General features: G+C 40.9%; 1 protein-coding gene across 9 annotated transcripts in view; it reads right to left on the bottom strand.

The window, feature by feature from the left end:
* The window catches only part of ADGRL3 (adhesion G protein-coupled receptor L3), a 777,598-nt gene that overhangs the window by 319,152 nt on the left and 444,726 nt on the right, over positions 1 to 13,720 (bottom strand). For all 9 annotated transcript variants that reach the window (XM_078676566.1, XM_078676564.1, XM_078676569.1 and 6 more), the window contains one exon: positions 1,992 to 2,054. In XM_078676566.1, coding sequence (XP_078532692.1) covers positions 1,992 to 2,054 — 63 coding nt within the window. The remainder of the gene's footprint in view (positions 1 to 1,991; positions 2,055 to 13,720) is intronic.

Below are 13,720 nucleotides of genomic sequence, written 5' to 3' on the forward strand. Positions count from 1 at the left end.
GAAATGAAGTTACTTTTAACTTGTACAATTCCAGTTCTAGATCAGATGCAAGCCCATTGCAACTATGACATATTCTTTATAATGGAGAAGCCATCTCCTCTGGTACCACAAATATCGACATGATGGTGTTTCCAGAAGCATTAGAGCAGTGCTAAATGAGAGCAGATGACACAATGGTGAAAAAATTGGACACCATCTGACAGAACGCTTCTTGCTATTAATGGACTCTACATTTGCACGGCCCCAGTCCCGCGGGCCGCAGGACATCAATTATGTATTTGACGTCCAGTATTAGACGATTACATCTGACATGATGAAGCTCTAATGGACGGGGCTTGCACATTGTTTGGTTATTAAGTGCCCATTTATCGTCCCTGCAGCAGGTGTGATGGGCGATAGGCTGCACAAATCATCCGGAAGTCATGCCAAACTACGGCTTTTTTTGTTTTTTTCCCCCTGATAAAGTGCCATAGGTGTTTATTAATTTAACAGCTTTCCATGGTCCTCGCCTGTCTGAGGAATTCAAATACTTATTTGCCCTATAAATATTTCAAAAGGAAAAGGGCTATAAATTAGTAAAGGCAACTCCCTTTGCTCCCGCCAGCAAAACATATGTGGACACACAAAGGGTCTGGCCTGGTTAGCCTGGTTAACTATGCACAATAACATCTGCACGCTCGTTTCATTACGCAGCCTTTGTCTCAGGAGCAAGGGAGACAAACAAAATGGCCGTCACTTCGCATTAGTATTGGTCCATCCTACTGAGTGCCATCAGCGGGGGCCCCAGTTTCTGGCAGCTGCCACCACCCGCTGTGGGAATGGAAAAGTCCATCAATGTTGTCTGAAAACAGAACTCGATAAATGTAACCCGAAGGCCTCTAATAAGAAAATGATCAAGGCTGACACTAAAGTCAGGGTTAGGTTGGCCACAATTACACTTTAAGTGGGCATTAAATCAAGGCCAGTTCCGGCCTCTGAAGGCACCCCAGCAATTATGCACTGACGTAATGTCTACTGCAGATTCTTTCTGGAAGGGAGTGGAGAGTAAATGGTCTGCACGAGTAAAAAAGGGCAAATGCTCGTTAACAGGTGCAGTGGAAACAAGGTTGTCACCTCAAGCGTTCCACTGGTCTGTTTTCCCTCCGGTTGGAACATGTTTGCTGCTGCTCTTACAGTATTAATATGTACCTCAAAAGAAGATGAATTGTAAACTATACAAACTACAGCGACTCATTGCGGCCCACTGTCCATTCCCGTCTCTCTTGTTGTGGGTAAACGTTTCTAGCCAATATCCACTTTGGAGATTTCTGGAACTGCCTCTCTATCACCCACATGCATCTATATAACCCAACAGAATGGCAACAAATAAGTGAGAATAGAGGGATTTAAGACATCTGATAAAGAAACAACACCATACACACTGATGCCAGAAGTCTCACCAATCAATTACCTTTTGTCACGATTCACGTTCCTACATTTTTGTTCTTTTCATGGGGTACTTATACTGCTTTTTCCTTTTATTTCTAGGTGTATCTGGGTCATGTGTTTGTCCTTGGGAAATGATAGGTAACATTTGATGACAGAAACAGCCCATTATTTAGCTCTTTGAGGTTGCCATTGGCGGGGGCAGCAGGCAATGCTGGCACTGGTGCACCTTGCCCGGACCGGATGCATAAACTGCATTTACTTCTTTAGGGACTAGAAGCTGCAGGGAGAAGAGAAGTGACTTTGTTTGCAATTTCAGAGTGATCCTAGTGCAATCTATCACAGTTTTGAGGGCCAAAGTCACTGTGAAGTACAGCAAGCTGGTGTGCTTTACCGGGAATGATGTACTGCACCTATATGCTTTTGCATGCCGTGCTATTTTCTCAGAAAATGGCTCCAGTGGCGGTTAAAACCCATATGAAGGTAAGGAAGCCGCCACATTATGCTTTTCATACATATGTGCTCTATACACATAATTAATTGTACATCTTAAGTTGGCGTCTTACCTTTAGATGGCCGCTCCGGTTCAGGATCGAGGTGATTCTGGGGAGGTCTATAGGGAAGTTGTCCTGTAAACAAACACAATGCCACATTTAAAAAAAAGAATAATAAGGGCACTCTCCTTAATACAATATGCAAATCATGTATTCCAAACAAGTTACATTCAACAACAGAGTCTTACTGAAGAATGAAAGAAAATGTCCTTCTTAGAGGCAAGGGTGAGATACAAAATCCAGCATGGCCGGTTGATACTGAGAGTCCTTTTAGATGGCATTCTATGTGTCATGATGTTGAAACCTTCCTGTCACCTGTGAATATCTTTTTGAATGACACACTCTTCTGAGTCAGTGCTGGATGACAATAATTGCTTAGTCTCATTAATGTTTAGTCAAGTCGACAAAGCGCGGGCTTGAGGAAAAGATACACAGCCCACTTTGAAAACCAAGACACGTCACAAGGATATACCCGCGCCTTGTCCCGCTCCACGATGCCAAACAGCTTCCCATTTGCTGTGAGGGGCCAAAGAAGGACTAAGAAGGGGAAAATGGGGAACTTAAATGGGGATCCTAAAGTCCAGTTATGTTGAGGACATAACCCTGCCATCACGCATCTGGAGAGCACCAGCAGCAAGGGTAGTGTCAGAGGTTGTAAAAAGTAACCAGAGATAGTAGATGGTTCCCTGACAGCCTCTTCCCAAAACCCATCCTCGACCCAGGATTTCATTAATTCTAATTGATAAAGCTGCACCTTTTACAGCTCACTTGGCTGATTATATGATCCATACATTAAAAATCTTTATAGAGCTTGGCTGATCACATGGTTCCTACATTAAAAATGTTCATAGAGATTCTGGCATTAGAGTGTGATCTATTCCCTTTGGACTTATTTTTGCTTAACCGATACAGAATTTAAGAATACATTACAGCAACTATTCACAAATCACTCTTGGGACCTCCCACTCGAGTTATGACTCAAATGTAAATGAACAGGTCTTGGAATTTAGTCTTCCCTCTATCATGGATTTTAAGCAATGCCTTATGATTCACAGAACTGACTGAAGACTGCATCCAGGGTCTATATTTATTCACTATTAGAACAGTCACCACTACTCTCTATTTTAAATATTGTAAAGGTAGGCACCGATGAAGCATCCTTGGGACACATTCTAAATCTGGTCAATACAACTGCAGTCACTCTCACTTATCCACTATTATGTGCTCAGGAATTATGATTCTGTGCTACAGTACTGTCTGTTTGTAGAGCATAAACTTGCATCAGCCACCAGTCTGCTTTTTCGTGTTGGAGACTTATAAAAGTTTATTGTCAGCCCTACGTTAATTCCATCGCATATCAATTTATTAATGTACACTACTACATCTTTTCTGATCGAGGGGCCATTTTATACAACTTTTTCCCTGTGAGTAGATGTGTGTCCAACGCCTGATTTGGGTGTGAAATACTCTTGAATTTCCAGGTCTTTTCACCAAATAAATAAAATAAAAATTTTAATTAATCAGTATTGGTAATAGACAATCTTTTTCGTCCGAAGATATATGTGCATGTATTTTGTACCTCAATATTCTTCTTTGAAACAGCAAACCAATATTGAATTAATTTGTTATTGTGCACTCACTGCCAGTAGGTGCCAGATCACAGAAAATATACTCTTTTAAAAAACCTTTCTCTGATTAACTTCTTTGCAAGTGGCAGTTTACAAATGAGCTTGGAATCAGTCAAAGGCTGGTGTGGTCGTTGAGGGGATTTTGTGTTTGTGCACAGTGATGTTATCAATGATGTCATTTCATATGTCATCAGTGATTTTATAAATGATGTCAGAACATGTAATGCATGACTTAACATGTGAGATCATATGTACAGCATGGCGAGGGTAAAAGTTATAGTTACTTTAGTTAACTAATTGGTTAATTTCATTGTTTTTTTAGTTCAAAATATTATGTGTAAACCAACATTTTCATTTAACTGTAACATAACCGTAAACTTTGTTCCTTTCAGTGAATTTCTAAGGTTTTTTTTAAATGTAAAGTAAGATAGTATAACTATACCTAACTATAACGGGACTTGAAAAACAAATTGTATTATTTTAAACAAAAAATAATTGTCATAAAACCAACAGCCATCTTCAACCATGTCACAGATAAGGTAGGTTCATCCAGTAGGGCCAATTCTTTATTGTAGTAAAAATATGCCCAAATTGCACAGTTGCATATACATCATAGATAATATCTGCTTAGTACCCCAGAAACTTCAATATGGATCATCACATCTGACCAAGTAAGTCCTCATGAGTGGCAAGAGACCCTTCCTGATCCGTTGAGGAGCATGGTTGAGCACCCTCAGGGTTCATGAACCCAACCAGGAGTCTCGCCACACCCCAGGTTCTCTTCAGCCTTACCATCATGTCTGCACCACTTCAGACGTATCTCCTAAGCCACCACTCACTCTGCCACATTCCCCACACTCAGATCCCAATGTAGCCATCCATGTGATTGCAACCCATCGCTTGGGGAGTAGTTCAACCAAGTGTGAGAATTTAAATGCCATTTTCTGACATTTCAGCCTTCAGATGTCACCCAACAGTCAGGCAGCAGGGTCCAAGTCCACAGGAATCCAACCACAGTCCTCACTCGGGCCAGCACTCTCAGCCAATACTCATTCACTACAGGGCACTCCCAAGACAAATGCAAAAATGAAGAACTATAATGGGATTCTCATAAACCCTTGGTGGAACGTTGATACATATTATCACAAAGTAACAATGTACACAGAAGGTATCAATAAAAAAGTATGCCTTTAAACATGGGGGTGTTACACAGAATATAAACATACACTCTGTCGCTACTGATGACATCGGCTTTCTTATTACAGGCATGTGGCAATCTTGTATGTCAGTTTCCTTACTATGATTTGAAAGCTGTGTAGTGCTCCTCTTTTGATCTGTAATGTCATGCCCTGCTCCTCCATGCAGTACCCTGTCTGCAGCTCCTACATCAGAGCCATGCTCTTTTGGGGCTAATGAGTTTTGGCAATTTGACCACCCTGGCCAAGTTCTAGTCGTAGACTTTAGTCTCTTTTGTTACATCTATTGGACTACCTAATCTTTTTTTTTAACCAAGAGACAAGTTAGACAGTGCATTCTTTCTAATAACCATGCTATTTACCAATTTCATAGTTAGTTTATTGTGCCTTTTCTTCTTTCATGGACACCACTATTGTGCTCTGCCCATTGATCTGACCATCTCATTCATTCATTGCCGAAAACATTATCAACATCTACAGCTTTAACGATATTTCTCCATATTGTTCCAAACATAGAGTGTGATTGAGATATCGCGTGGACTCATCTAATAAATGCATCTGTGACTTCTTCAGTGTTGCATACCAAAAATGTCTATCGACGCTTATTCATTTTTTCCATCATATTTTGAGCTAGACCTGGCACCACTAGCACTGTGTGTTAACTCTTTTAATGAGCACTTTCAACATGATTCATTTTAGTGTTATCCTTCGTTTCTATAACATTTTTCTTACAACATACAAACTTATTTTCGACTTTGATGCGGTGTGTCGCCATTAATAATTTCAATTTTCTCCTCCCTATCTTCATTAATATATGTGTTTAGATTCCATATAATACCCCAAGATATAAAAAAGCAATTTTTTTTTACTGATAACTTCTGTGGCCATTGCTTCTTTGTTATAATATGATATTTCGATAGGATACATTCAGTTTCCATCTGCATCCAAGATTATGTGACTATCACAAAGAGTCTCTGATACCTGATGCTTGCCTCCCTGAGGTGAGACATTGGTTCTAAATCTGAATCTCCCTTAATGTAATAGATTTCAAAAGCCCCTCTGTTTAACCTTTCTTTATGTTCAGAGCTGGCCTCAATCCTTCTTCCATAGGTCTTGCTGAAAGAGGACAGTATCTACTGCCCCTTCCGGCCCAGCGCTTCCATACCTCAGTAATATTGCACTCTATAAACAATCACAGCCCAGCAGGAATGCACAATTCTCTGGCCCTGTGGCTTTTTGCATTTCATTTCGCTCACAGAGATTTATAGTTGTGCACAACAGAGCACATTATGCTGAATACCTGCTGACTTTATCCCTCTCTAGTAGCTGCTCAGGTTACTGTTGACAGTGAAACTTTCCTATTATGCATGCTGTTATGTTTCATGTATTTACTGTAACAATTTACAAGGCTGTTAATCTCTTTTTCTAAACAAGGCGAGTTAATGACACATAGATTACGATATCAGCCAGAGTAACCTTCCAGTTTCAAGTTATATTAGCGCTGTAATAAAGCAGTTGATTCCCCTTGTGGGGCATATTCCAAATAATTAATATATCTCCCCGCCGCCATTTGCTGTTGTTGCTCGCAGCCCTTTTTGAAACCAGTTTCATGGAGAGCGGAGAATTGCTGCTCCCTTCAGGGCTGCTCGTAATGACATCGTAGGGTACTGCAAGCACACCATGCCGGCGCGCGCGACGCACACACAACATCTCTTTGGGGTGCAGGGCACTAAACGAAGAGGAAAAAAAGATCTGGTCCAACTTGAACATATTTAATATCAGAGGAGAGCCCAAAGAGCCTGATGAATGTTTTCACTCTAATACTAGACAATTTCCTTCAAATATAGTTCCAGACTCTTCATTGTTTAGACGGGCAACTGTTTACGACGCACTACATCGCCGGATGTCACTACCTCATTGGACCAACCAATTTACCAGCATCAATATAGCCTTATAGCCCGCCGTAGAGGGCTATACCGACTATTAAAGGCCCTCTCCAGCGTTAAAGGCCCCGAGCCGAAGGCGAGGGCCTTTAACACGGGGGAGGGACTTTAATAGCCGGCATAGCCCAACTACGAAGGGCTATAAGGCTATTAGAACATTCTGCCAATAGAGGGCAGAATGTTCTAACAAAAAAGAACAAAGCCTCATGAGAGTGTGAGGGGATTGGAATCTCCTCAGGATCCCTGAAGCCTTTGTTTGCAACCAGAGCTGTGAACAAAGAAACACTGAAATGTTGGAGCTCCAGGCTTATACCAGCCATTATAAGCCCGGAGCATTCCATTGTTTTCAATGGAGCTCCCAACATTCCAATGTTCTAATTCTCATTATTATTCATATCCTAGCTGATGAGCGTGTACTAGGGCTAGAAAAGATTCCAACATCTGAGTGATAGAAGCACTGTTGTTCGTGGGTGGTATTAACCTACCCATAAAAGGCCCACATTCTTAGGCCCACGTGTAGTGCCCAAAGCTTACCTTGCCTCTGAAGCACAGCATTGCCAAGTCGGGTTTCCTCTCCATTGAGTCATACCTTAACTGAGTTAAATTCTGTGAGAACCAAAAATGGTGCCTGATTGATGACAGTGCTTAATTTGTAAAAAAATAAAATAAGTGCCAGGACCCTCGTTAGGAGGCCACTTCAGCTCGCACCACTCATACCCCCTGCCAGCACTGCCAACATCAATGTAAAACACAACTACTAGCCATCACTACAAGTGTGACAATCCAGACTATTCCAGGCCCCGAAAGCTATTTGAATTGCTTGGGCGGTGGGTATTAGTAATTTTTTATGTATATTGACTTTATAAACTATTGTTGTGTTCATCTCTAAATAAGATAAACAGTACCACCATGTGGAAGACTGACATATGTGCTGGTGTTGACAATTAAGTGCTGGTGTCGAGCACTGGAAACCACCGGCTCAAATTAAGTACTGCCTAATGACCATCATAGATTAAAGTAACTCCCTTCTCCTTGTGAGTAGCCTTAAACTGGCCACCTGGGCTTGGTTCAACTCACAATATTTACAACACAAACATACACATTGTTCAACCAACACAGTAAAGGTTAGTCTATTTTCAGATGCTTGATACACTATAGCAACACACCTAAAAAGAGCCTACATTTCTGATATTAAAGAATACAAGCACAACAAAGTGAAATGGAGAATACACATCCCAAGAGAGGTATTTACAGCACAAAAATAAACTCTGTTAAGTTGTGATCCTCCACAGCTGTGTACTTTATTTATTTATCTGTTACCATTTTTCAGTTGGCTTTCAGCACTTCCCTGACAGTGCTCTTTTACTTTTTTTTTGTTTTTTTGCAGTTTGACACTGTCAATTTTGAACAAGCCTGAGAGTAGCCTCAAGCATACAGTATAAAAGTACGACATAAGGTGACCTAACAAGAATAATTTTTTAAAAAAATGTCTGCATTTACTGTTTATGGAAACCCTTATATCCTGTATGACGTGTTGTTATAGTCCTTGGAGCGAAAAAGTGCACAACTCGTTGCCAAACAGCTGCTGTATTGCATTTATAATTCACATAGTTACACATAAACGAAAAATTATAGCACTCAGCCTCACAGTACTCATTCAACCAACACGGTCTAAAATACAGCCAAACACAGTTTCTCCCAACCTATTTGAAGCACTGCTGATATTTCACGTATGTGTGTTTGCGGTCTGTGTTTGGTGACTGTAGCCCAATCTTGATTGCCCACAACTCCTACAACAGTCAATAATGTTTGTTTCAAATTTCCAAAGATTCTATAACTCCATCAATTCTCAAATGTTGGAAATTTGCCCTTTCTGCAGGGTCACCCTGAATTTGTTTGCCTTTTTGCTGGACACTATTTTTGCTAGCTATAGAAATCTGTGCACTTTACCCCTGCTAACCAGAGTTGAAGAGCTTTTGCTCCTCCTTTCAACATGATAGAGTGGTCATACACCTGATTGGCATTTTTTAATTACCGAATGTACAGTACCATCGTGTATCAAAGGCCTATAAATGAAAAGTTACAAGAGGACTGCAGCACCCACTGCGCCATCCACTACAGTGACATTGTAATTATGACCATTAGCCTAGTTTGTCACGTTTTAGCTGTAAATTCGACCTGTAAGAATAACTCCTTTTGACAGGCCTAAACCTTCCTTGTAAATATTCATAAGTAGGCCTAATTGCCCAAAAAGGCATAATGCGTGATATTTAAAAGTAGGATATGTAAATGTTTAATGTTAAACATTTCCTTACAGTGAAAATGCATTCAAAGCTATTTTCACAGTAAAAGGTTTGTCTGTTCATAGAAAACAATGGGTTGCAGTACTAAATACTTATCCCATATCTCAGGAATGGGACTAGTTAGACAATAATTAAACATCCCTTTTTAATAGATGTTAAAAGTCTGATTCAATGATGACGCTGGATTTGTCATAAATATTACAGAAAGGTAACATCAAAAAGTTACCTTTGCCCTGCCCAAAGTCCCTCGAAGCTAATTCTGCATTTTGTTCTCCCACTTCAGCCAGCCCCTAATTAGCATTCAAATCAACACAAATGAGGTGTGAACTTGCGGCCAGGAGCAGAACAATAAATAGACTTACCTGAAAGGGAAGAGATGAACCTTCTGAACCTGACAGAATTTGCAGAGGAGCTGCGTGGATACTTTTTTACCTTAAAGTGCCAGGTTCTGCTTGAATGGCACATCCTACTTAATAGGTCTGCTGGGGCTTTTCATATGACTCTTGGGGGCACTTCAAAGAGGCCTCACCTGTCACAGTAGTCAAATGCTAGCTGGCACCTAAGCAGGGCCCTTAGGTTTTTTTCCCAGTCAGTCAGGCTCCAATCACAATGGACCTCTTTTGACATCACAATGTGGCAGCCTGTTTGGCATAACATTCTGTGTGGACTTCAAAGGAGGCAAACAGAATGCCAAAATAACTTGTGTATACACTGTCTTGTTGCTGAAAGCTCAGCTTTATTGTACCAGACTTGTGTCTCTTAGGTTGGTCTGTATACAGGGACTGCATTTCAAACTGCATTTTGCTGTTAGATGTAGGCGGGAAGTGGGATCAGCATAGCACACTGCCCTCAAACAGCCGCAGCCATCAGAGCCCAAGTTTTATTGTGGCTGAAGACTTTGGCCATCTTGGAAATGCCCAAAGTGGGTAAGGTTACCATAGGAACCTCTACCCCTATGGCTAGGGCATACCTAGAAATTATTCCACCCACTAGCTTGTGCCAGGCATAAATTTGGCACATCCAGGAACATACTTCAGAATACTCCTAGACCTCTGGAAGATCGGAACAGGATTGAACCTGCTATCTGAGACATGAGAAGACCAAGAAGACTGGTCCTGCTCTCCCTCAAGTACCCAGGACAAAGAAGAGGGCTCCAAGCATCATAAGGCTGACCTCCTGTGAAAGCTACAGGGACACAACAAGCTACAAGAGGTCTTTTCCTACAGCTAACCAGCTGGTCAGTGTCAACTGGACCTGGACTGGACCCTGTCATGCCTCTGCATGATACCTGTGAATTTCTAAGTGCCTCTTCTGTGGTCCTGGTCGGCTTTACAAGTGTACTCCAGTGGTGAAATGGAACTTAGGACTAAAGTCAGATGGTAACGTTTTTGACCAGGATGAACCTGGTTAATGTAAATGACCTGTAATCTTTCACAGTCGAGGTTGAATTGTGCCTAGGTCATGTTCTATTGACTATCATTGACACGTTGTGCTTCTTGGTGCTATTTCTACTTAAAACCTTACAAATGACTATCGCTGGTTCCCCTAATTGGATTTTTGTCATTTTGGTGATATTTTGCTTATCAAATTTTATTCATTTTTTCTAATTCGATATGGGATTTTTATTGTTTTGCATTTTGACGTAGTTACTGTTTTAGTACTGCATAAATACTATACACATTGCCTCTTAGTTAAGCTTGTTCAATTCAATTCAATTTTACTTTATTCGGTTAATTAGCAATAACCATAAAAGCATACAACATGAAATTTCATATACAAAGAAGTATTACACAAGATTCCCTATAAAAAACAATTTTCCGCACAGCAAAAAGGTTAAAATTCATCCATGCAAATTGATTTCCGTAATATAAATACACTTTTTAAAAATTCTGAGACAGTTGCAACAGTTAATACTGTGTCTAGTCTCTGCACTTCTAAAAACGCTGGGCGGGATCGATTTAAATTCATTTCCTTTAGAATTGGAATAATAAATTTCCTGTGGGGCAGTGTATAAAATTTACAGAAGAATAAAACATGAATATCAGATTGGGGTGGGGAGTCGTCACATGGGCACATAATTAAATCGTGAGACCAAGAGTTAATAACAGGGAAAGTCAAAAGTCTAAAAAGAATAGTTAAGCTTGTTGTCACTATGCCATAGCTACCAGGGGGGTCAAGCTCAGGTAGGTTTTAATAGTGACTTTAGTGGTTCAGCCTGACAAGGTCTGTGATTTTTACTTGAGGTAGTTATATACTCCCTCACCTAGAAACCCAATTTCTTATATCACAAAATTGTAAATGCCTAATCATATGAAGCACTTGGGCGTTTCATAACATTTGGACTGAAATGGACAACATAAACTCCCCATCCAACTAATTAAAATCATAAAAACCCAAAATGCACCTACACAAACCACATTTGGGCTACAAAAGTTGCTGTTCCCCAAATGTCTTTGATGTAATCAAGTCCCAAATCACCAACACAATGATCCAGTGCCCGAACAAAAAGATACATACATATTTACATGCTGAAGAGCTGTTAAATTTCTTGATGGATGATTCATTTCTGGTGTAAGACTATGAAAAGAGTCATTGAATTTATTATAATATATTGAAAAGAATCTTAATATGAAAACATAATCTAAGAGATGTTGGTGCGGAAGGAATACCATGCTCTGCACTCCCTCCAGTTGGATTGTGTGGGCTGTTCTTTGCTTGAACACATACGACAATACACACATTTCAATCCTGCAGCCACTACACATTTCACTCCTGGGCTGATGCATTGTCCTGCAGTGGAAGAGTAGTGCCAAAGCTTGCTCTGTGATTACAGTACTGCAAGCATCCTAGGGACATTGCACATATATACTGCTATCTGTTGCATGCAATTAGCCACTCCTATGTTCAGATGTTTCTGTTCCTCAAGATTGAAGACCAGAGCTATAACTGGCTGTGCTTGCCTGAACGCATCCATCAGTCTGAATAGTTTAGACTGTCCTCAATGCTCTTCCACCATCTGTTCCACAGCCGCAGACATGCAGCACTGCTACAGGATACAGGAAGAGCAGCCCTTGCTGGACCTGGCACCTCTCTTCTTTGTCCTAATTCATTTATGTTATTCAATTTGCCTCTTTTCTCAGTGCTTTAAGCAAATGTTGGCTGAATTAATGTCAGGCATGTTTACCTGTTTGGATTTGATGGGGCTTCGTGAGGTTAGTTACTTTTTAAGCAGATTTTAGCAAGGGCCTCTGAAACATGTTGAGAGGTGTGCCCCAATCCTAAGAGAGTCCCTGGTCAGAGCGAGACCCTACTATATTTAAGGTGGCTAACATATGCCTCAGTCATGAACAGAATTCAAGGTGCTTTTGGTATACAGGATAATCAATTGTTCTCATTGTAATGAGACACTGTCAGTGTGTGTGTGTGTGTGTTATGTGTAGTGCTTCTTGTGAAAGTAACTGAAATAAAGCACAAGAATCATCTAACTAAATAGGTGTGCTCCATTTGGTATGCCCGTATGCAGCAGTTATATGTATGCTAACAGTGCTACATGAGTTTCTCTATCAGAAGGTGTCCAAAATCCATAAACAGATTTGGAAAAAGAAAAATTTGTGTTTTTCAAAGTACTTAGGAAAACTGCTATAGCAGCTGGTGAACCAAAGGGTCCAATATGTTGTTAAGGACAGAGAAGGAATGACTTTTCACATCATATGAAGTGCCCGAAGTCAACACGTCTCTGTTTCCATCGGGCATGCGCAGCATCATAACAGCTTGCTATTACTCCGTCAAATCCCACATTGAACCCAGCCATCTGTGCTTCCGCAGTAGGCGCTCAGGTAAGAACGTAAACAGCAATAAAACATAATCATCAAATAACGAGTTGTGGAGTTGCCAATTGTGTATCTAATGACCTCGTCCTGAGCTCATTCCCGCCTCTCATCAGCCAGCACTCGCGGCGATCAGGTTAGCGGATGGCGAACATGAAGGATCCAAAATAACTCCATGCTCTACTTGTTCAGGAAATGAAGGCCATGACCAGAGCTCAGAGGTCACTGATGGTCTTCTCCGTGGCCAGTGATTACTTGGAAATGGAGGTGGTGCTTTGAGAGGGAAAGTGCTGCAAGGAAGGTGGGGCTATCCGTGCTCTACGTTCAACTTGGATAAGGAGGACACCATGTTTTCTTTTTAATGGCACTGTATAGGAAAATGAAGATGTACTCACATTTCACAGACTGGCATGTTAGAAGACATCTTGTGATACACGAGACGGCTTACTCCCATGAAATAGTCATAGAACCTAAATCAGCACGCAAGGCAATAAATGTGCCTTCTAGTTAGTGAGAGCCTCAATCAGTGAACACTACAATATGTCTTCAAGTTAGTGATATCCTCACAGTGCACAAGACAATATGCCTTCAAGTTAGTGATATCCTCACAGAGCACAAGAGAATATGCCTTTCAGTTAGTGATATCCTCACTCAGTGCACAAGACAATATGCCTTCCAGTTAGGGAGAATGCCAATCAGTGCACAAGACAATATGCCTTCCAGTTAGGGAGAATGTCAATCAGTGCACAAGAGAATATGCCTTCCAGTTAGTTTTACCCTCACTCAGTGCACAAGACAATATGCCTTCCAGTTAGGGAGAATGTCAATCGGTGCACAAGAGAGT

The sequence above is a fragment of the Lissotriton helveticus genome, chromosome 2_1 (genome assembly GCF_964261635.1).
Source record: "Lissotriton helveticus chromosome 2_1, aLisHel1.1, whole genome shotgun sequence".
Taxonomy (NCBI): Eukaryota; Metazoa; Chordata; class Amphibia; order Caudata; family Salamandridae; genus Lissotriton; species Lissotriton helveticus.